At 54.3% G+C, this 22,449-nt stretch overlaps 1 protein-coding gene across 6 annotated transcripts in view; it reads left to right on the top strand.

Moving 5' to 3' along the window:
• NLRC5 (NLR family CARD domain containing 5) overlaps positions 1-22,449 on the top strand; it is a 51,828-nt gene that overhangs the window by 16,878 nt on the left and 12,501 nt on the right. For 4 of the 6 annotated variants that reach the window (XM_023747088.1, XM_023747087.1, XM_023747084.1 and 1 more), the window contains exons 2-9: positions 11,456-11,703; positions 13,650-13,767; positions 14,932-15,238; positions 15,963-16,022; positions 16,641-16,709; positions 17,861-19,535; positions 20,851-20,934; positions 21,076-21,159. In XM_023747088.1, the coding sequence (XP_023602856.1) occupies positions 14,944-15,238; positions 15,963-16,022; positions 16,641-16,709; positions 17,861-19,535; positions 20,851-20,934; positions 21,076-21,159 (2,267 nt within the window). In that variant the 5' untranslated portion in view covers positions 11,456-11,703; positions 13,650-13,767; positions 14,932-14,943. Of the gene's footprint in view, positions 1-11,455; positions 11,704-13,649; positions 13,768-14,905; positions 15,239-15,962; positions 16,023-16,640; positions 16,710-17,860; positions 19,536-20,850; positions 20,935-21,075; positions 21,160-22,449 lie in introns of all 6 variants that reach the window. The other 2 variants (XM_023747086.1, XM_023747085.1) reach the window with 2 other exon arrangements.

Here is a 22,449-nt window from a genome sequence, read left to right as displayed (position 1 = left end):
GGATTTTCTATGCAGCTGTACATGGATGATCTGATCGTCGCATCATTGTCACGTAGGGTGGTAGATGCCGGATCCTTCTGGTCCACCATCTACCCAGATCCTTCTCTGGACATTTATTTTTCTCTCTCTTTTTTTTTTTTTTAGTCCTCAAATATATCTTATCGATTTACACAGAGAGGAAGGGAGCGACATCGAGAGTTTAGAAACATCGATGAGAGAGAATCATTGATCAGCTGCCTCCTGCACATCTCCTACTGCGGGATGTGCCCGCACCCCAAGTACATGCCCTTGACCGGAATCGCACCCCGGACCCTTTCAGTCCGCAAGCCGACGCTCTATCCACTGAGCCAAACCGGTTTCGGCAGGACATTTATTTTTATAAGGTGTTTGAGACCATGTCGTTCAGTTAATCTCTTAGGAGACTGGCCAGATGTGGAGGCTGCAGGCAGCTGGGAAGCATCCTGATTCCCCATCGTCTACCTCCTGGGGGAAGGGGTGGGGCCTGGACCAGCACCAGACCCTCGGCCCCCATCAGCCCCTGGCCTCGGCAATGCCTTCTGTCCCGCGGTGAATGGAGGGAACATTCAGACCGTGCGGAACCGGTACTCGGAGGCGGTCGGCATCTCGGCGGCGTCTTGTTTGCCGTTTGACGAAGTAGATTGCTATTTTGTGTGTTTCTTGGGAGTCCTGTGGCCAGAGCGGCCGCTGAAATTGAGTCATAGAATAAGTCCGTTGTCTCTTTCAGTTCTGTGTCATCCGCCCTGGTTAGTCAAGGAGAAAGTGCTAATGTCTGCAACGCTTCACACACACTTTTTTTTTCCCCCTCGTTAATCCTCACCCGAGGATATTTTTTCATTGATTTTTTAGAGAGAGTGGAAGGGAGGGAGAGAGACAGAGAGAGAAATGTCGATGTGAGAGAGACACATGGATTGGTTGCCTCCCACACGAGCCCCGACCAGGGCCGGGGATTGAGCCTGCAAACAGACCGGAATCAAACCTGGGACCCTTCAGTCCACAGGCTGACGCTCTAGCCACTGGGTTAAACCGGCCAGGGTGCCTCTCGCGCTCTTGATCTTGGTTTCAGCCGTGGGAGCCAGGCTCCCAGTCCGAGTCCCGGGAGGCAGCAAGACCTGATTCCAGCTCAGCAGCATCGCTTTGGTTTTGTTTTCTTGGGGTTTCTTTTTGGGGTGACTTTCCATTCTCGGTGAACGGTACTGTAGATAGTAACGTGAAAGGCGAAGTGACTTCTAGAAAAATTTTGAGATAATGATACCCTGCTGCTCAGATCAGGCGAAAATATTCTCAGACATGGGTACGAAGTTTGGAAATTATACACCTCTCCCTAAAGGGTGTGATTGTGAAGCCTTTAGGTTATATGTCTCTGCAATGGTTAGAAGTATCCAGAGGCGCCAGGGTGATAGTTTATAAGCAGAAATATAATAAGCCTCCATGGGGATGATCCTTTCGTTTGGGAAGAAGACCATTTGCTGGCAGTAGGATAGAAAGGGGCCTCTGGATTCAGTTAGGTTTTAAAATTAAAAAAACACACACACATTTTTATTGATTTCAGAGAGGAAGGGAGGGAGAGAGAGATAGAAACATCAATGACGAGAGAGATTCATTGATTGGCTGCAACCCAGGCATGTATCTTGACCGGGAATCGAACTGTGACCTCCTGTCCATGTTTTATGTGTCTGGGCGCTGTCGGCGGCCATGGGATTGGTTCAGGTGATCCACCCCAGAAGCAAAATTCCTCTTCTCGACTTCAGAGGGCCCAGCCTTCTGGTCACTGATCTTCTGTCTTCTTTCACATAAACAAAAAAAGGAGTATTCATTTTATTTTATTTTTTTAAAGAGTATTCATTTTAAACCACACAAGTGATACATGACTAAATCCGCTTTGCAAAAAGCTAAACACCTTATATATAATGTTACTCGCTGCTCCCGCCCCCGGTCGGTCCTTTCCCAGTTTCAGGTAACCGGTTTGGTGTGTTGCCTTCCGGGAACTTTAAACCTTCCCGTAATAAAAATCAGACTTGCATTGAGCCTACTAACTGCCAGGCCCCGTGTTGAGCACTTTACCTGTAGCAACTCATTTAAACCCCACAACCACCGTGGGAGGTAGGCGCTGGCATTATCCCCATTTTACAGATGAGAATATTGAGGCCCAGAGTGGCTACACGACTTGCCTGACGCCACACAGCCTGTAAAGGGTGGAAAGGTTCGTCCCAAACCTAGACAGCCTCGCTCCGAAACTCATGCTCTTAACCTCTAAGCTATAAAAACAGGTTATGCTAGACCTGGGTTCTCGTTTATGTGTATTTTTAAGGCAAATGATGTCATACTGTGCAGATCATGACACCGCGTGGCTTGTTTAGTCAACAGCATGTCCCGAGGAGCCAGCTGTGCTAACACAATTGATGGCCTTCATGCCCATCGGTGTGGTTCCACCAAGCGTTGTTGGTCTAGGGATTGTTCAAGGACGGCGACAGGATCGCCTGGTCCAGTGCTCCGTGCGGCTCTCCCTGGGCTCTCTATCGAGCGGTTCGTTTGTGGGGTCAAAGCGTGGATGCCCTTTAAGTGTTCGAAGTCCGGGCTAACTGGCCCTCCGAGGTGGGCAGACCCATTTCCAGGCCGTGAGTCTGAATTCAGGGTCTAGCCGAACCGGTTTGGCTCAGTGAATTCAGGGTCCAACGTCTCCCCTTTAGATCTCAAGGCTTCTTCCATCCCCCGCCCCCATTCTGTCTCCTTAAACTTGAAAACGAACCCAAGATCTGGGATCCTCGTCAACTCACTGTTCAACTGTGTGGGAGGTGAAGAGGGGATTTCCAGCCCCGAGCTTCCTTTTCGGTTTGGTGGCTGTGCCGAGCCTGGGCCTTTGTTTGGGGACTTGTCAGAGCCACGGGGTGGGGCATAGGGCGCCAAGGAACCGGCCAGAGACGGAGGTGGACTTCAAACTCAGCGAGGGCGCAGGGCAAGGGTTAGTCATGGAGAGTCCCCAGGGTCTCATCTATATATGGCCACAGTGAGTAATGGAGATTTTTTTTTTATTGATTTCAGAGAGGAAGGGAGAGAGAGACAGGAACATCAATGATGAGAGAGAATCATGGATCGGCTGCCTCCTGCATGAACCACCCTGAGGATGGAGCCTGCAACCCGGGCCTGTGCCCTGCCCAGGAATCAAACTGGGACCTCCTGGCTCATAGGTCGACGCTCAACCGCTCAACCGCTGAGCCACGGATCTTTAATGTGATATGTACAGTTGTTTAGCTTTTTGCTAAGGGAATTTAGTCACATATTACTCGTGTGGTTGAACACGAACACATTTTTTTTTTTAAGTGAAAGAAGAGAAAATCAATGACCAGAAGGCCGGGCCCCCTGACGCTGAGAATCCCTGGGCTGTGGTTTGCGGAGAGGCAGGGCTCCCGGGGCAGGGAACACGGAGCCAGCCTCTTCCCCCCTCCCGGGCGTGGAGAGGTGGTGCCACGGTCTCGCGATCACGTGGGCAGCTTCCAGGACGGACACCTGTGTTCCACGCTCAGCGGTGCGGCTGTGATTGGTCAGGGGAGGGCCCATTGGCATTTTCTCAAGACCCTGGATGGTTGTAATGTGCAGAGGAGCTTGGGAAGGAGGGGCCTGGCAGGCCCAGGGAGAGGCCTCCGCAGGCCCAGGGCCGTGCTGGGCGGGAGCCTCGCGGTGGAGAACTCACCAGTCCTTCCTGTGGGTGCTGGGCCCAAGCTGCCAGGCCTGAGCGGGGGACACAAGGCCACTGTCTGGCCACCTGCTGTCCCAGCCAGGCCAGGGCTGGCCCCAGGGCTCCGGGGACCCAGAGGAGGGTGAGTCTGGAAACCCTAGATCGGTGGTTCTCAACCTTGGCTGCACATTAGAATCACCTGGGAATCTTTTTAAAAATCCTGATTTCCGCGGCCTAGTGGCTCCGGAAATTCTGTTTCTTTGTTACTAACATTGTGGCCCCACCCCATAACAAAGAAACATTTCTGGAGGATGAGGCCCTGACATCAGGATTTTAAAAAGATTCCCAGGTGATTCTAATGTGCAGCCAAGGTTGAGAACGGCTGCCCTAGAGGCTCCTTTGGTAGAAAGGCCGAGCCTTCCCAGCAGGGAAGGGGGGGAGGCTGGGACCCCGACTCCCAGGTCCCCGTGACAAGAAGAAAAGGTTTTGTTGGACTTGGGACAGGGGCCACCCGGGCCCAGGCCTGAGCCCCAGAGGGCTCTCTGTTCGGAGCGGAGCGCCTTCCACCCCCAGACGCCTTCGAGGTGAGGAGATGTTTGTTCCACCCCCAGCTCTGTGACTCGCGGCTGGTGACTCGGGCAGGTCCCCTGGCTGCGGGGAGCCTCGGCGTCCCCGTCGGTAAAGCCCTGTGACCACGCAGCTCCCGTGGCCTGCAGGACCCTGTGAGGGACAGGAAAGATGTCGGTTCATCCGGTCGCCACCCCCCATGGAAACACGCTGTCAAGGCCACCCCCCCAGCCCCCCGCCGCCCCCCGCCGCCTGCTCTGTCAGCCCCGGTGGGTGAGGGAGGCGATGGCCGCCCACAGTTGCCTGAAGGTGCCCCCCGTGGGCCCATGAACGGAGGGTGACTTCTGGGGCTGCGACTGCCTCCCAGAGAGAGGCCGCTGGGTCAGTCTGGCCCTGCCTTTGCTGCTGATTTGCTGAGAAGGCCAGAAAGGTCTTCCCTGCCAGGGCTTCAGTGTCCCCGTCTGTAAAATGGACCTGGCATGGCCCCGCTGTCGGATGCTTCCGCTCTGTCCCCTTCCCAGCCTCAGGCCCTCAGGGATGGCGAACCTTTTGAGCTCGGCGTGTCAGCATTTTGAAAAACCCTAACTTAACCCTGGTGCCGTGTCACATTTAGAAATTTTTTGATATTTGCAACCATAGTAAAACAAAGACTTCTATTTTTGATATTTATTTTAGATATTTAAATGCCATTTAACAAAGAAAAACCGACCAAAAAAATGAGTTCGCGTGTCACCTCTGACACGAGTGTCATAGGTTCGCCATCACTGGACTAGTTCGAGAGCCTCAGGGAGGCAGAGCCCTGGCTTCTCCATGGCAGCCCTGGGGGGCTTGGCTCGGGGGGTTCGGGGGGATTCGAAGAGGACGGCAGGGCCTCTGCGGGCGCTGGTCCCGCCCAGGTCCCCAGGCCTGGCCTGCTCACTTGGCCCCTAGAAACCAGCGTCGATGGCACTGTCTCATCTTCCGAGATATTTCTGTCCAAGTGTTTATCACGGCTGCCATGGCCTGGGGTGCCTCCTTATCACCCCCACCAGCCAGCCGCACACTTCCCGACCCTGAGGTCAGCCCTCGCAGCTCCTTACTCGGCCCCTCTCCTCCCAGTGCCCGTCCTCCAATGCCCTCTTCTGTCCTCCCTTCGGTCACCCTGGCCCAGGAGCCAGGGGCCGAATTCGGGGTCTGCCGTGGGGACCAGGCTTCCAGCCTCCCACGGCCCTTCTCCTCGGCCTGACCCCCCCGACCCCAGACCCTTACCCAGAACAGGTCATGCAGGTGATGCACCCCTTGTAGGAAGGAGGACACGGGTCCCCACAAACTTAGAATCTGCTAGCAGCTATCTGTCCTCACCACACAGCCTCGTGGGGGCTCCCCCTTAATCCAAGCCTGGGGAGTCAGGAAGAGGAAAGAGCCAAAGGGACAATGGCCAGGAGTCTGTGAGTCCAGTCATATCCTCCCCTCCATCCCTCCCTTCCTTCCTCCTACCCTGCGTTGGGGATGGGCTTCTTTGGAATAGAAGCTGAGAATACTGCCTCTGGTAATAATAGCTGAGGGGTATTGATCCTGCCTCATGTGCCAGGGCCATGAGGGGTTTTGCCTCCTCATCTCCCAGCAACCTTGCCAGCTAGAGACGATTAGTACCCGCATAGCAGGCACTAGGCCTGCGCCCTCTCGCCTCTGCTGGATCCCGTAATTGGCAGTGCCACCCCCCCCCCGCCCCCTGTGGGTGTGGACCATAATGGCTGCACCCTTTCCCCAATGGACTGCCCTTTACTGACTGTCTCTGGCAGAGATGCCTGGGCTGTAACCCCTCCCTCCCCCACCCACAGGCAACACCCATAGCCAGTGACTGGCAGATGGGCAGATATGGGCGTAATGGGCCAGTCCCCTGCTGCTTGGCAGGACAGACTCTTGAGTGAGACAGGCCACTACCTGGCCACCTGCGGCTCTAGGGAACCCTGGGCCCTGAGAAGGGTGCATCTGGAAACCCTAGAGCAGTGGTTCTCAACCTTCTGGCCCTTTAAATACAGTTCCTCGTGTTGTGACCCAACCATAAAATTATTTTCGTTGCTACTTCATCACTGTGATGTTGCTACTGTGATGAATCGTCATGTAAATATCTGATCTGCAGGATGGTCTTAGGCGACCCCTGTGAAAGGGTCGTTCGACTGCCAAAGGGGTCGCGACCCACAGGTTGAGAACCGCTGCCCTAGAGGGTCTTGGGTGGAGAGTCCTGCAGCTCACACTCCAGAGCCCCCCACGCATGGGGCAGGCCGGAAGCAGCCGTTCCTGAAACCACATTCATGTGGAGCTTCTCTCTCCACCCTATTCTGCCTCCCTTACTCCTCAGTAACTCACTTTTATAGACACTTGTCTTGGGCTCTGCTTCTGGAAGCCTCACCCAGAGCATCCCCATTCTACAGATGAGGCCACTGAGGTGCCAAGAGATGAAGTAACCTGATCGAAGTCCCACAGCGGTAACTGGGAGAGACTCAGACCCAGGGCCCTGGGGCCAAGGTGTTTGCTCTGATCCAGAATCAGATGCCGCCCCTGCCCTGGCGGTGTCCCCAGCCTGCTGAGGGGGAAGCTGCCCGCCGAGACGGAATGGCCGCGCAGAGTGGCAAGACCTGGCTTGGAAGGGAAGGAGGGAGCGCTAAGGAGGGCAGCCCAGTGGCGGGCCTGGCTTGGTAGGGAAGGCAGCCAGGAAGACCTCCCTGAGAAGGGAGAAGGGGCGGGGTCTGGAGGGAGATGGAGGGGTTTGCAAGGTGGAAAAAGGGAAGGGCACTCGAGGTAGAGGAAGAGGATGTGCAAGGCGGGGTGTTGGGAAAGAGGCCCGGAGGTGGGGCTGTGAGTGTTGTCACGGTGTGTGCGGGCCAGCGGGGGCCCGGAACCAGAGGGCAGGGACCAACCTTACATGCGACCTTTGAGCCTTTCTTGGACACCTGCTTGTGGAAGTCATAGGACATGGCACGACTTGGAGGCGGGGGGAAGCTGAGAGGAGGTTGAGAGAGAAAAAAGGCGAGACCAGAGTGGAGTCTGAGAGCTAACTCGGGCCAGACGTGTGTGTATGTGTGCATGCACATGTGCATGTGGTCTTGTGTGCGTGCATATATGCATGTGCTCTTGTATGTGCATGTGTGCTTGCATGCATGCATGTGTGTGGACTGGAGGTGGAGCTCTCCAGACAAAAGGGAGCAGCCAGCACCAACGCCCGGGGGCTGCAGTGAGGGAACTGGCCTGAGTTCACTCCCTCCTCTAACCTCTACCTGCAAGGACTTCTGGGATAGCAGGAAGGAGGCTCCAGGAGCACAGCCATGGGGGCAATGGAGGGGGTTGTCTGCTGTCAAGTTGAAGCCCGGGTGGAGTGACACTCCCAGAGAGACCCCTCAGTGAGACCAGCACCCCGACCAGGCCTCCAGGCCCGCCCTCTGCCCTCTGCAGCCTGGACCTGGAGTGGCCAGACCACCGGCCTGCAGATCCGCACGCCTGGGCTCCCTGTGGGCGCTGGCTGAGGGACCCTGGGCCCCTCCTGAGCCCATGTCTGAGCACCCACGGATGCACTGGTGATTCTTAGAGGTAACCCTTTGGACCGAAGGCCAGGGGACCCTGTGCTGAAATGCAAAGATGAAGGCTTGAGGTTTATTAGGTTTTATTTTCTTTGTTCCGTCGGCAGCAGCTCTGCACTCTTGTTTTTTCATAAAAATGTATACATTTGAGTAAGACGAACCTCCACATTCACGTGTAAATCAAAAACTGCTAGCCACGGGCGGAGAAAGTGATAGAAGCACAGCGACCGGAAATGTTTTTCTCGTTCTTTGATGGATACCCCGACCCAAATAACTACGAACACGGGAGATTTGCATGACAACCAGTAAAGGGAAGGTAATAGACATATGCGATTTTAAAATGAATTTGATCAGATAACACATGCACACAGTACGAAATTCTAAAGCTTCACCCAGCCGGTGTGGCTCAGTGGTTGAGTGTCAACCTATGAACCAGGAGGTCACGGTTTAATTTCCGGTCAGGGCACATGCCCAGGTTTCTGGATTGATCTCCAGTGTGGGGCGTGCAGGAGGCAGCTGATCCATGACTCTCTCATCATTGATGTTTCTATCTCTCCCTCTCCCTTCCTCTCTGAAATCAATTAAAAAATATATATTTTTTAAAATACTAAAGCTTCCCCTCCCCAGGGATAATTACTTTTATGTTTCAGAAATCATCATGTATTTAGAAACACACAGTTATTTTTTTCTTACACAAATGCAGCTTACTCTAGACCAGTGATGGTGAACCTATGACACGCATGTCAGAGGTGACACGCGAACTCATTTTTTTGGTTGATTTTTCTTTGTTAAATGGCATTTAAATATATAAAATAAATATCAAACATATAAGTCTTTGTTTTACTATGGTTGCACATATCAAAAAATTTCTATATGTGACACGGCACCAGAGTTAAGTTAGGGTTTTTCAAAATGCTGACACGCCGAGCTCAAAAGGTTCGCCATCACTGGCCTAGATGCTGTTCTGTCCTGGTTCTTTTTTTAAAAAATTTAATATATCTCGGACATTGATTCACATCATTCCACTTAGTTCTGCTGTTTGCTTTTCACGGGCTGCGTAGGCTTTCAGTGTATAAATGCACCACAATTGATGGCCATTTAGGTAGGTTTTTTCCAGTCTTTTCCTATTATAACTAAGGCCACATTAAATATACTTGAGCAAACGTGACTATGCGAATTACGAAAATACCTATGGGCTAAATACCTGGGCATGGAATTGCTAGGTGTGGTCATGTGGCATCTGTTGGAAGGTAAAGGTTGTATCTGTTCACACTCCTACAGCAATGCCTCAAAATGCCAATTAATTTACAACCTTGCCATGGAGTATCCTCGCCAGCCCACGGGCTGGAAAATCCTATACCTTTTTCAGTTTTAATGTGTATTTCCTGTGAGGTTGAACACCTTTTCACATTTTGAAGAGCGATTTGTATTTCCTTTTTGGTAAACGGTCTGTGTTCTTTGCCTACTTTTCTATCAGGTTGTTACTTTTTTCCTTATTCATTTGTAGTGCGTCTTGACATGTTAAAACATTACGCCTTTGTGACATAACTAGCAGGTGTTATTTTCCAGCCTGTCATCTGTTTTTTCACTTTATTTGTGGTGTTCTTTGTCACTGCAACAATGCTGATTTATATCTGGTCAATTTCATGCAGTTTTTCTTTGTGATCTCTGATTTTGTGTCATGCTTGGCTAGGTCCTCTCTGCATTATTTTTAAGACTTTTCCGCATGTCCTTTTTCAGCATTTAAAAAATTTTAACTTTTTAGTTGTGAAATATAATGCAGGAAACATGCAAAAAATGAAAGATGCAGCTTTATGAATTGTTGCAAAGTGATTATCTATATTCTTGTAATACTTTCATGGTTTAACGTTTTGCATTATATCTGGCCCCATCTAAACTTTATTTTGGTATACTTTGTGAGACAAAAATCCCTCTTTATTAAAAAAGAATATATTTTTAAATGTTCATGGAATAGAATATTTTTATTTATTTCAGAGAGGAAGGGAACGGAAGAGAGAGATAGAAACATCAATGAGGAGAGAGAATCATGAATCGGCTGCCTTCTGCACACCCCCCACTAGGGGTTGTGCCCAGCTGGGAATTGAACCATGATCTCCTGGTTCATTGGTTGAAGCTCAACCACTGAGCCACACCAGCTGGGTGGACCCAGAAAAAATTTAAATGCATACGAGGCATCCAAGAGTAGTAGTTGGGAGAATTAAAACAGAAGGTCTAACTAAAGGCACACGCCGGGCACTTAGCAAATATTCATTATATATGTTCAACTTGTGCGACCTCAGTTCTAGTGAAAATGTAGGTTTGTCCCTGGAACACACATAAAAACGTTAAACTAAAAAGTAGAATAAAATATATCCTCAAGGTGTAGAAATTACTTTTTTATTGGAATTTTCAGACTCTGTCATACTTGATGCAGATATTTATCCTCATTTGTTGCCTTCCAAAGTCCGTTTTAGGTATTATTCGAGTTGTGTGGGAACTTCCATTTCTCTTGGGCATTGCTGGTGATTTCTGTGCTTAGTCATCATTGTGTATTTCTCTTCCTCACATATTGAGGAAATGTCTGTTCTAGTTTTTAGTGTAAATATTCATATATATATATATATATATATATATATATATATGTATATATAATTGATTTCAGAGAGGAAGGGAGAGGGGAGAGAGAGATAGAACCATCAATGATGAGAGAGAATCATTGATCGGCTGCCTCCTGCACACCCCACACTGGGGATCCAGCCTGCAACCCGGGCATGTGTCCTGACCGGGAATGGAACCATGGCCTCCTGGTTCATAGGTCAACATTCAACTGCTGAGCCATGTTGGCCAGGCTATATCTATCTATCTATATATGTGTGTGTGTGTGTGTGTGTGTGTATATATATATTTAAATCAAAACACACCTTTTAAAAAGCTCAAATTGTATAAAGTGGTCCAGAGTATGGTATAAAGGGCTCTCCTTGGCCTGTGTCTCCCAGGCCCCTCCCTAGATAATCCTGTCACGTTTCTCGCGTAGCCCTAGAGCTGGTCTCTGTATGCAAGGACACATACACGCACACACACACACACACACACACACACACACATACACCACACACACACATTTAAAACGTACACGTGTGCAGCTTTTAAAATTTGAATGTACTTACTAATATACGTTGGGGCTTGATGTTTTTGTGGCTCACCCCCTGTTGCTGTATAATATTCCATTGTGGTAGATCTCCTGAAACAGAGGGGCCCTATGACTTGCAATGAATGTAGTTTGATGTTTTATTTACTTATTTATATTAATTACCTCTTTTTTTGTTTCTTATCCCTCACCCAAGGATATTTTCCACTGATTTTTAGAGAGAGTGGAAGGGAGGGGGAGAGACACACAGAGAGAAACATCCATGTGAGAGACACACATCGATTGGTTGCCTCCCACACACATCCCGACCAGGGCCAGGGATCGAGCCTACCACCGAGGTGCGTGCCCCCTTGACCAGAATCGAACCCGGGACCCTTCAGTCTGGGGGCTGACGCTCTATCCACTGAGCCAAACCAGCCAGGGCTTAAATTTCGTTCTAAATCCTACCTGTAGAAATAGAGCGCTCCCTCTCTCTCTCTCTCTTCACAGACCTAGCCTTTCCCCCAGATAATCAGCAGCCCCGGAGGCAGTAGAAGACAGAGGCCCGACCTGAGTAATGGGCAGGCGAAAGGTCACATCTTGACCTAAATTATGCTCTAGCCTCGGAGCCCTAAGGTGGAGTGAGCCCCCGAGGGACACTGGAAAAGATGTCAGCAGGCTGTCGTGCCTCCAACTGGACATGCCGCCTGCGAAGCTAATTGGACCCTGCTCGGATGTTGTCTGAAGCTGACCACTGGGTATGTTGGTTCTGGGGCCTCTTGGGAGGGACTCTGGTGCAGGCCAAGGTCAGACACTTCCTGTGACTGGCCCTGGACAACCTGTTTGGAGCCACAAAGCGATCCACAGTGTGTGGTGCCTCTGCGGGGCCTGGGTGTGTCGGGGGAGAACCAAGCTGTGCACCAAGGCCGGCTTTTACCAGCCCGGGTCCCGGGGGAGCTCAGCAATGTCCCCGGGGACACCGCGTCTAGCTGGGTGCCTGCACACCTTTGTGGGGGGCAGGGTCTCAGGGAGTCATCAGGGGGAGGCCGGAAGGGTTTATCAGGCCCAAGCAGACCAAGATTTGGCCGCGTGAAGGGAGGGCTCTGCACCGGTGGGGTGTGCGAGGGAAAAGGGCCCCATCCTAGAGCCACACAAGTCAGTCTGTCCCACAGTCTGCCAGGCGCCCAGGCTCAGCAGGGCGGGCCCCTGGGAGTCAGGAGAAGGGGAGGTGCCAGTCAGTCTTGGGGGAATGTGGGGGGGGGGGTGCACCGTCTTCCACTCCAGAGCCACACAACTCAGTTGCCCAGGATTCTGCCCAAACCTCAGCGGGGCAGAGCCCCCAAGACTCCAGAGGGTGGGGGGGCTGCGGGGAGTCAGAGTGTGGGGCTAGCAGATCTCCCGAGACGGGGTGGTAAGCAAGGCTTTCTCTCCATTCACTCTTGCCTCTCTCCATTTCTTCTGCTAGAATTTCACAATTTTGTTTAAAGAAATGTCATTAGTACCCCCAGCCCCTCTTTTCTTTCTTTTTTCCCATTGATTTTTAGAGAGAGTGGAAAGGAGGGGGAGAGACAGAGAGAAGCATCTACGTGAGAGAGACACATTGATTGGCTGTTTCCTGCACATGCCCTGACTGGGGCCGGAGATGGAGTCTGCAACCGAGGTAGGTGCCCTTGACCGGAATGGAACCCTTCAGTCCGAGGGCTGACGCTCTAACCACTGAGCAACTGGCTATTTTTTTTCTTCCTTATTTCTAACCGCAGTACGGACCTCTGTTATATGAGAACATGCCCTGTGTATGTGGATTTATCTAAAGTTCTGGGACTTTGTGGTTGCCGTCCTCACGTTCCTTAGATAGACAATCAGTGCACAGACTGGTCCTTTTCCTTTCTTTGTCTTCCACCTACTTTTCCATCATCTTTTCTCTTGTCCATTCCAACTTGTCAGGCAAAATCCCTACGGCTGCATTCGGTACACATTTGTGCCAGGGCGTGAGTGACCGATGCCTCTGGGTTTTCTCATTGAATAGAATGTTAACTCTCAATTGTTTAGAACTGCTTCCAGTTTGGCTCAGTGGATAGAGCATTGGACTCGGGACCAAAGGGTCCCGGGTATGATTCTGGTCAAGGGCGCGTACCTTGGTTTCAGGCTCCTCCCAGACCCGGTTCCTGGTTGGGCCTCGTGCAGGAGGCAATCAATTGATGTGTTTCTCTCTGTCTTTCCCTCTCTCTTCCACTCTCTCTAAAAATCAATGGGAAAATATCCCTGGGTGAGGATTAAAAAATAATAATACATAAAACTACTTCCTGATGTAATGAGAAAGAGATGGCAAATCCTGACCTTTCTGAAATTTTATTGGGAAAGGCAGCTGGCATCTGCGGTGAGGATTATTCCATTTTCCTCCCAACAAGGGGGCTGTAGTGAGTCGGCCGTGTTTGAAGGGCTCACTGTGACACCCCGAGTCACTGTCAGGTGGGTGTCCGAGTTGGAGGAGGAAGAGGCACCTCCTCTGGGCCAGGTGTGGCAGGAGGTGACCCCGGGAGGTGAGCAGTGCCAGTCCAGGGACAAGAAGAGCAGGGTCTGTGCACGAAGGTGAGGGAACTGTTTCAGGTCAGACGAAGGGCAGGGCTAAGGCTGGTGCCTTCTCCACAGCATTCCCCTTGCATTCTGGGATATGCAGACAGCACCCTGTCTCCTCTCTCCTTAGAGGCCTGTCCTATGGAAACAACCAGCAAATCCAGCTCAAGGCACAGGACTTGGCCCAGGTACCCATGAGACTGTCTCCACGGACACCCTAGAGCATCTATGATGAACCAGGAAGCCAAGTAAGTCATCTTTCCCCTTTGCCTCCTCTCTGTTCCTCCCGATCACTCCTTTACTCCCCCACCCACTGCCAGGACTGCTCCCTGCCCAGATTGGCCCCACTGGGCCTGTCCCCAAAACAACAAACCTATACTTAGCCCCCATTCATGAGAGTGAACATCAGTGGACACAAAATCAGCAAGGGCCTAAGATAGCATCTGATCTGCCTATTTTATAGATGGTATAACTGAGGCCCAGAGAGGGAAGGGACTTGCTGAAGGTCGGTTGTGAGTGTGTATCGGCCAGGATGGGCTTGTTTATGCTGCATAACAAACAACCTACAAAGTCCCAGTGTCTCATGAGAACAAACGTTTATTTCCTGCTCCTCGTTCTTGTTGTGAATCAACTGGGACCTTGGTCCACATTGTCCTCTTTCCTGGGCCCCGTCTAAAACAGCAGCCACGACCTGGAGTACTGCCAGTCCCTGTGGGCGTCCACCTCATGGCCCAGTATGGCTGCCCAAGGCTCAGTCATCACATCATCACTCCAGCCACAGGAAGAAGCAAAGATGGATACACAACACTTCCACCCACATCCCATTGGCCAACACTTAAGTTCATGGCTGCATCTAACTGCAAGGGAGGCTGGAAATAGAGTCTGTTCCAGATGACCAGGGAATATTCAGGGGTTCTGGTACTGAGGAAGAAGGGGAGAACAAATTTTGGGAGACAAGTGCTTAACTCAGACAGAGAGCATCACAAAGGGGTCCATGGAAACATGATGAATAAAGCAGTCCCAGGACACCATCTCCAGGGAATGAACTAGAGTCTAGTTACTAGACCATTTCAGAGCCGGGACACAGGCACAGTTGGCTTCCCCCCAGCTGCCTTATCCCCTTGCTCACCTATCTCCCAGTTCACCTGTCCCCCCAGCTCACCTGGCCCCCTGCTCATCTGTCCCCAAGCTCACCTGCTCCCCAGCTCACCTGGCCCTAGCTCACCTGCACCCCCAGCTCATCTATCCCCCCCCAGCTCACCTGTCCCCACAGCTCACCTGTCCCCCAGCTCACCTGTCCCCACAGCTCACCTGTCCCCACAGTCACCTGTCCGCAGCTCACCTGTCCCCAAAGCTCACCTGTCCCCCACCTCACTTGTTCCCCAGCTCACCTGCCTACCCTGTCCCTGCAGGGCCAGCTCCTCATGGACCCCATCAGCTTCCGGCTGGGCACCAAGAACCAGTGGGGTTGGCTCGTGAGTCTGCTCAGCAATGATCCAGAATGGCTGAGTGCCAAGGTGAAGTTCTTCCTCCCCAACATAGACCTGGGCTCCAGGAACGAGGCCCCAGACCCCACACAGAGGGTCCTCCTACAACTCAGGGAGCTGCACACCCAAGGCCCGGCCACCTGGAAGGCCTTCATCCACTGTGTGTGCATGGAGCTGGAGGTGCCCCTGGAGCTGGAGGTGCAGCTGCTGAGCACGTGGGGCCATGGAGACGGTAAGGGCGTGCACGAGGGGGGCAGAGGGGCCCAGGGAAGACGGGGCCCCACTTGAGTCACACAATTGACTCAAGCCAGGAACAGGATTCCATGTTTCTGGACACTTCCTAGAGCAAATTCCCTACTGCCTCCACATCAGCTGGGGACCTTCCACCTCGTACCATCCCAGTTGTCCAGGGAGGCAAGATGCCAGGAGAGAAAGAATAGGTGACTCCTTGCAGCCAGGAAATGCCAAATAGCCCATAATGCCCCAGAGCGTGCTTCTTGCAACGAGGTCAGAAGCAGGCGCAGGGAGAGCCCTCGGAGCTGTACTGCTGGTTGCAGACTGAACCTGTTCAGGTCCAGGGGCATTTCTCGGGCACCTTCTGCTTTCACAGCACTGTGGGGAGATGGGGAGGACTCACGCCATGCCCCCACCACAAGGCAGCGTGCAGGAAATGCAGGGGGTTCACCATGTGCACAAACACATGCACACGCATGCATGCATGCATACACACATGTGCACACACATACCCAGCCATGCACAAACCTACATATACACACACATTTCTGCCCCGGCTGCCTTCTCGGCTCATCACCAAGCTGTGCCCTCCACAGATCGCTGAGTGTAAACTTGATTTCTCCCTCGCTGGGGACTCACCCTTTTGGGTGATCCCTGAGGCAGGCATCAGAGCTGGTCCCAGCACATCCCACGTGTATTGTACTCTCCCCCCCCTCTCTCAGGGTTTCCCGGTCCTTCGGAAACGGGTGCAGAAAGCCCACCTGAACCTCCGCTCCACCACGGTGAGGCCTGGGGTTGGGGAGCAGGAGGGGGGTGGTGAGCATGCTGGGTTCCCACGTCAAACCCAGAGGAGGCCGCTGGCTGGTCCCAGCCATTTCCCATAAACCATCCTCCTCTGCCCCTGATGCACCTGCACATGTCCCCCGCCCCTTTCCAATCTGGATGCCTTTTATTTGTTTTTCTTGCCTCATTGCTCTGGCTAGTAGTTCCAGGACTGTGTTGAATAGAGTTGGTGAAAGCGGGCATCCTTGTCTTGTTCCTGATCTTAGAGGGAAAGCTTTCGGTCTTTCACCATAGAATATGATGTTCACAAGTGGGTTCAGAACCTTTATTTCTGTAGATGTGTGGACTCTTTACTTAGAGGCGTGCATGGCAGAAACATCAAGCTCTGACAGGAAACATCCAACCCATCATCCCAGCTCCCCGACAAAGCCAGACTGTTTGTCCCGGTCCCTGGTCCCTCCTGGCCCTTATCACTGAGCTGCCTTCACTCAATCCCTGAGTGTGGGTCCGCTTGTCTTCCTGCCTCCTGTTTGTGGAATGGAGCTCCCCACAGTACTGGGTACCTACCTCCTCGGCCCCGAAACCTCACCCCTTCCGCTTTCCTTCATTTTTTCCAGGCCTCAAGCGGCCTCGTCAGAGCTGCGGGTCCTCACCCCGCCGGAAGCAGTTCAGGAGGCAGCAGCTCGGTGGGTGCCAAGGCGGGGAGGGACCTGAACATAGGGATTGGATGGCACTGGGGCCAGGACACAGATCCTGGACTCTGTCCCCTGCCGACGAGCCTCCAGGGACCTAGCGGATCTTGTAGTCCAAGCTTCCACGAAAGAAGGATCGAAGGTCCTGGGTGGGCAGAGGAGAGGGTGGCATCTGGCCAGGAGGGGCCTCCCCAACAGGCCACCAGGGGGCTTCTCCAGAGATGGCTCAGCTGAAGGAGCTGGAAGCAGCCCAACAGGTTGCAGCTTTATCATTTAGCTGCTTCCAGGGACACCCCCGTCCTCAGGGTTGAGGGGCCCCAGGGAAGTGACCATCATAACCTCAGGCCTGGGCCCTCATTGGCCAGTTTAGAGGTAAACAGGATACCAGGGAGAACTCCCCAAAAGCAGAAGCCCTGAGGCACATGGGGAGGAGACGGGGACGCTGAGGACTGGCCAAGGGGCTAGAAGAGACCGAGCTTCCCTTGTTTTCCACCAGTTGTGCAGAAGTCCTTGTTCCCCACCAGCTGGGAAACCCAACCCCCATGGGGTATAAAATAGACTGCTACCTCATGTCCCCCCGCCGGGGCTCCCGCTGGCCCCCAACAGTGGCCCCAGTCCTTTCCCTGGTTCCACCCCAGATTCCCCAATAACTCAGCAATTCTAAAGTCAGTACCTGGCTCCGTGGGGGGCCCAGTTCCCACAGTTCTGATTGGTCAGGTCGTTAGCACCCACCCCCCCTCCCCTGCCCTGGGCATTACAGAACTGAAATGGTGGGGAGGGGCACAGATTTCTCAGATATGGCAGGAAGAGGTTGTTCTGATAAGAAGCTGCAAAAAGAAGAAGTTGCTAAGGAAGTGCCCTCTCCCCTTTCCCCATCTTATTGAAAACTACGCCACCCATGCTGTTGCCAAACACAGAGCCATGATCCCGCTTCCGCACCTGGTTAAACAGCTGCCAGAGTCTCTGCTTCGGTAGAAGCAGTTCCTTCTAGGGACTTGGGTGGCACCAGAGCCCCTGGGTGCTCCTGCGACCCCCCCTCCCACATAACACAGCTGGGGCTGTAGGATCCCAGCAGCCGATACTGGGATGAGGTTGGGGGCAAGGGGAGGCCTCTTAGCCTCATGCCATCTCCCTGCTCCCAGCAGAACTGGCCAAGAGGTACCTACAGCGGCTGAGGACCTCGGCCCAGCAGCGCTATGGCGGCGAGCTCCCGGGGCCAGGGCAGCCCCTCGCCTTCCACCAGGCCTACGTCCCCCCGATCCTGCAGTGGAGCCGGGCCACAGCACCCTTCAGCACTCAGGAGGGGGCCGCGCCGGGGAGCCCCAGGGCAGAGGATGGCGCTGACCTGAGCCTCCAGGACCTCTTCGGCCCCAGGGCAGACAAGGGCCCGAGGGTCATGGTGCTCCTGGGGAAGGCGGGCATGGGCAAGACCACGCTGACCCGCTGGCTCTGCCAGAAGTGGGCCGACGGCCAGCTGGACCGCTTCCAGGCTCTGTTCCTGTTTGAGTTCCGCCAGCTCAACCTGCTGGCGGAGGCCCTGACGCTGCCCCAGCTCCTGTTCGACCTGTACCTGCGCCCCGAGGAGGGCCCCGACGCCGTCCTCCAGTACCTGGAGAGGAACGCCAAGGGGGTCCTGCTCATCTTCGACGGGCTGGAGGAGGCCCTCCACCCCCATCCCCGCGGGGAGACCGCGGGCCCCGAGGCGCCAGGCCCAGCCCTCGCCCTCTTCTCTGGCCTGTGCCGGGGGACCCTCCTGCCCGGCTGCAGGGTCATGGCCACCTCCCGGCCAGGGAAGCTGCCGGACTGCCTGCCCACCGAGGCGGCCACCGTCCACCTGTGGGGCTTCGACGGGCCGCGGGTGGAGGAGTACGTAGGCCGTTTCTTCAGCAACCAGCCGGCCCGGGAGGCGGCCCTGGCGGAGCTGCGGGCAAACAGACACCTCCGGAGCATGTGCGCGGCGCCCGCCCTGTGCCGGATCGCCTGCCTCTGCCTCCGCCACCTGCTCCCGGACCTCTCTCCGGGCCAGTCTGCGGCCCTCCTGCCCACCGTGACGCAGAACTACGTGCAGATGGTGCTCGCCCTCAGCCCCCGCGGGTACCAGCCTGCCGAGGCCCTGAGGGGCCTGGGGGAGGTGGCCCTGAGGGGCCTGGAGACTGGAAAGGTGATCTTCTCTGCAGGAGACATCCCTCCAGCCATGATGGCCTTCGGGGCTGCCCTGGGCCTGCTGACCTCCTTCTGCGTCTGCACAGGCCCCCGGCAGCAGGAGCCGGGCTATGCCTTCACCCACCTCAGCCTGCAGGAGTTTCTGGCTGCCCTGCATCTGATGGCCAGTCCCGAGGTGGACAAAGACGCACTCGCCCGCCACGTCACCCTCAATTCTCGCTGGCTGCTGCGGACCAAAGCCCGACTGGGCCTCTGGGACCACCTCCCCGCCTTCCTGGCGGGTCTGGCATCCTCCGCCTGCCATCCCTTCCTCTGCCACCTGGCAGAGCGGGGTGAGGCGTGGGTGGGCGCCAAGCAGGCCGCAGTCATACAGGCACTGAAGAAGTTGGCCACGCGCAGGCTCACGGGGCCCAAGGTGGTAGAGCTGTGTCGCTGTGTGGGCGAGACACAGGAGCCGGAGCTGGCCAGCCTCATGGCCCGCAGCCTCCCCTGCCAGCTGCCCTTCCACAACTTCCCGCTGACCTACGCCGACCTGGCTGCCCTGACCAACGTCCTGGGGCACAGGGAGGCCCCCATCCACCTGGATTTCGAGGGCTGCCCGCTGGAGCCCCGCTGCCCTGAGGCCCTGGCAGGCTGTGGGCGGGTGGAGAGTCTCAGGTGAGGAAGGGTAGTGCAGGGACCTGGACTTTGGGGCGAGTGGAGGCAACCCACCCGGCAGACCCCCGCTGTGGGAGACTGGGTAGGACTCGTGGGTGCCAGGGAGGACGGGCCCTTCCTGTCCCTTAGACTCACCGTGCCTCACCAGGACCTCTGGGGTCCATTGGGTCTCCTCTTGTCATGGGATCTGGATGGTCAGTCTCCCTCTCTCAGTCATGGGCTGGAGCTGCTGATCCGGGCTGTGCTGCTCGAGGCTCTTTGACTTCAGTGTTATTTAACCTCTCAGCCTGCGTTTCTTCATCCCTCAAGTGAATCAGTAATAAAACCTACCTCATAGGGTTGTTGTGAGGTGAGAGAATGCATGAAAAACACTTAGCACAGCTCCTGGCACACAAGAAAGGCTCAGTGTGTGTAGCAGCTAGAGAAAAGGCTCAGCTGCAGGAACAAAGACCCTCACCCCACCCTCCCCAAAATAGAGTGGATACAATACTGTAGCATTTTCTTTCTCTCTCCGGGAAGACTCAGAGTCCGGGGCCGTGGGATTGCTCAGCTCCACTGGTCGCACAGGGACCTGGTTCCTCCCATTCTTGCTCATCGTCTCCTTGGGCATGTGGATCTGCAGGGTCAAAGCTGAGACAGGGGCCTAGCTGTGCTCTGGCTTGGGGGAAGGAAAAGATTAGACACACTCCGTGCGGTAAAGCTCATTCCCGGAAATAGGGCACATCTCTCCAGGCACATCCCAGTGGTGAGAACATACTAGTAGTCATATGGCCACACTGAGCTGCAAGGGAGGCTGGGTAATGCCGCCTCCAGCTGAGAAACCATCTTCCCAGGTATAGCTCCCTGCACGGAGGATGGGTTTCCGTGGACAGTTAGCAGTCTGTGCCATGATATGTATTTGTTACTACCACAACCATTACAACAACAGCAATAACAATTACTACATTTTTCCCCTGCTAATCCTCACCTGAGGATATTTTTCCATTGGTTTTTAGGGAGAGGAGAAGAGAGAGGGAAAGACAGAGAGAAACATCAATGTGAGAGAAACACATCGATCGGTTGCCTCCTGCATGAGCCCTGACCAGGGCCTGGGCCAGGGAGGAGCCTACAACCGAGGTATGTGCCCTTGACCAGAATCAAACCGGGGACCCTGCGGTCCACAGGCTGATGCTCTATCCACTGAGCCAAACTGGCTCGGGCAACAACTACTATTAACGTTACTGTATTCGGTTCCTTCTGTCGGAGGAGGGGTGGGTATGACCTCTAAGCCCCGCCCAGCATTGATTATCTGCCACCTTGCCTCCCCCTGTGGCAGCTTTAAGAGCAGGAAGTGTGGGGACGCCTTTGCAGAAGCCCTCTCCGGGAGCTTGCCGACAATGGGGAGCCTGAAGAAGCTGGGGTGAGCCAGGACTTGGAATGGAGAGGGGTCCTCCGCTGGGGATGCAGAACTCTCCTCCCTTCCCTCAACCCTACACAGGGCAGATCGGGGCTACCCCCCTCCTATCCCCCCTTCTCCCGTCCATCTTTGCTTACCCTGTAGGTTAGCAGGAAGTAAGATCACTGCCCGAGGCATCTACCACCTGGTGCAGGCTTTGCCCCTCTGTCCACACCTGGAAGAGGTCAGGTGAGTGATCTCCAGGAGGGTTCACCGGCCTAGGGAAGAGGTCACGCCCAGGGCTTGCATGTTCAGGGGCCCTGGCTGGTAGTTTTTCAGTGTGGCTCAGAGAGGGGAGGCACTAGTCTAATAGCTGGGTGGGGCTGGATCCAAACTCAAGGCTCCTAAAGACCCAGATAAGTGCTTCTCTCATCCAATATTTTGGGCCATTTTGAAGGAGGTTGAGTTTTGAGGCCCCCTTCCCTCTTTCTGTGACCCTGAGAGGGGATGGCAGTAAGTAGGCTGGTGTTGGGCACTGTGGGTTCCCATAAATGCACGAATCATACGCACACCTTCACATTCATGCACAACTGCATGAAACATACACACACGTGCATTTGTCTGCTCACTTAAGTACATGCCCCACATGCATGCACATTCGAAGGTATGCATATGTGCAGCGCACACACACTTGCACACTTAGATCCACATACATACTCCTACCGGTGTCCATGATGAGTGGCTGGAGAAGGGTGGGGCCAGAGCGCCTCCTCAGCAGCTCACGCGCGGACCCAGTGCTAGCTGGCACCTTTGTGAGCTGTAGAAAAGGCACCCCTTCATCCCTAGGTGCAGCCTAGCACTAGGGTGCGCCTCTTGCGTAATGGAGCATTAGCTGGGCCACAGCTCTGCTCTGTCCCCCCTGCTGGGTGTCTCCATGCATGCTCACTGTGCCCGATGGAAGAAAAGATCAAGGTCACCCTCAATAATTAGAGAAGTAAATGTCAACAAGTTCAGCATTTCCAAACATGTTTCCTGACCAGAGCGGTCACACACAAAGGCACCGCGAACTCTTCAGTTCTGTCCCTCCAGCTAGGAACCCGGGCAGGACTGGGCTGTGGATGCCAGGAACCCGGGCAGGACTGGGCTGTGGATGCCAGGAATCCAGGCAGGAACCCGGGCAGGCCTGGGCTGTGGGTCCCATTTGATGGGTGAGGAATGTGAGGTCAGAGAGGAAGGTGCTTGGCCTAGGGCTCTGGTGAGTCAGAGCCAGAGCTGAGGCCGGAAGCGGCATTTCCTGCATCCCAGCCTAGGCCACTCATCACCTGGGAGGCAAGAGGCCCTGATGAACTTGAGCCTCAGGCACATCCCAGACATTTTCCTGAGAGCAGGGTGCTGGGTCTCCTCACCCCACCTCACGAAGCCTTCATAGTCCACCCGCTGGGTCCCTTGGTCCACCAGAGGGGCTGAATGAGGACAGTATCGAGGCCAGCAGAGGGCCTTGCCTCCCAGCTGGACCTATTGAATACCATGGAGCAGGCC

This window comes from Myotis lucifugus, unplaced genomic scaffold, assembly GCF_000147115.1.
Source record: "Myotis lucifugus unplaced genomic scaffold, Myoluc2.0 scaffold_792, whole genome shotgun sequence".
In the NCBI taxonomy this organism is placed as follows: Eukaryota; Metazoa; Chordata; class Mammalia; order Chiroptera; family Vespertilionidae; genus Myotis; species Myotis lucifugus.
The sequence above is the reverse complement of the archived record's forward strand: the minus strand, read 5'-3'. Positions and strand labels throughout refer to the sequence as shown.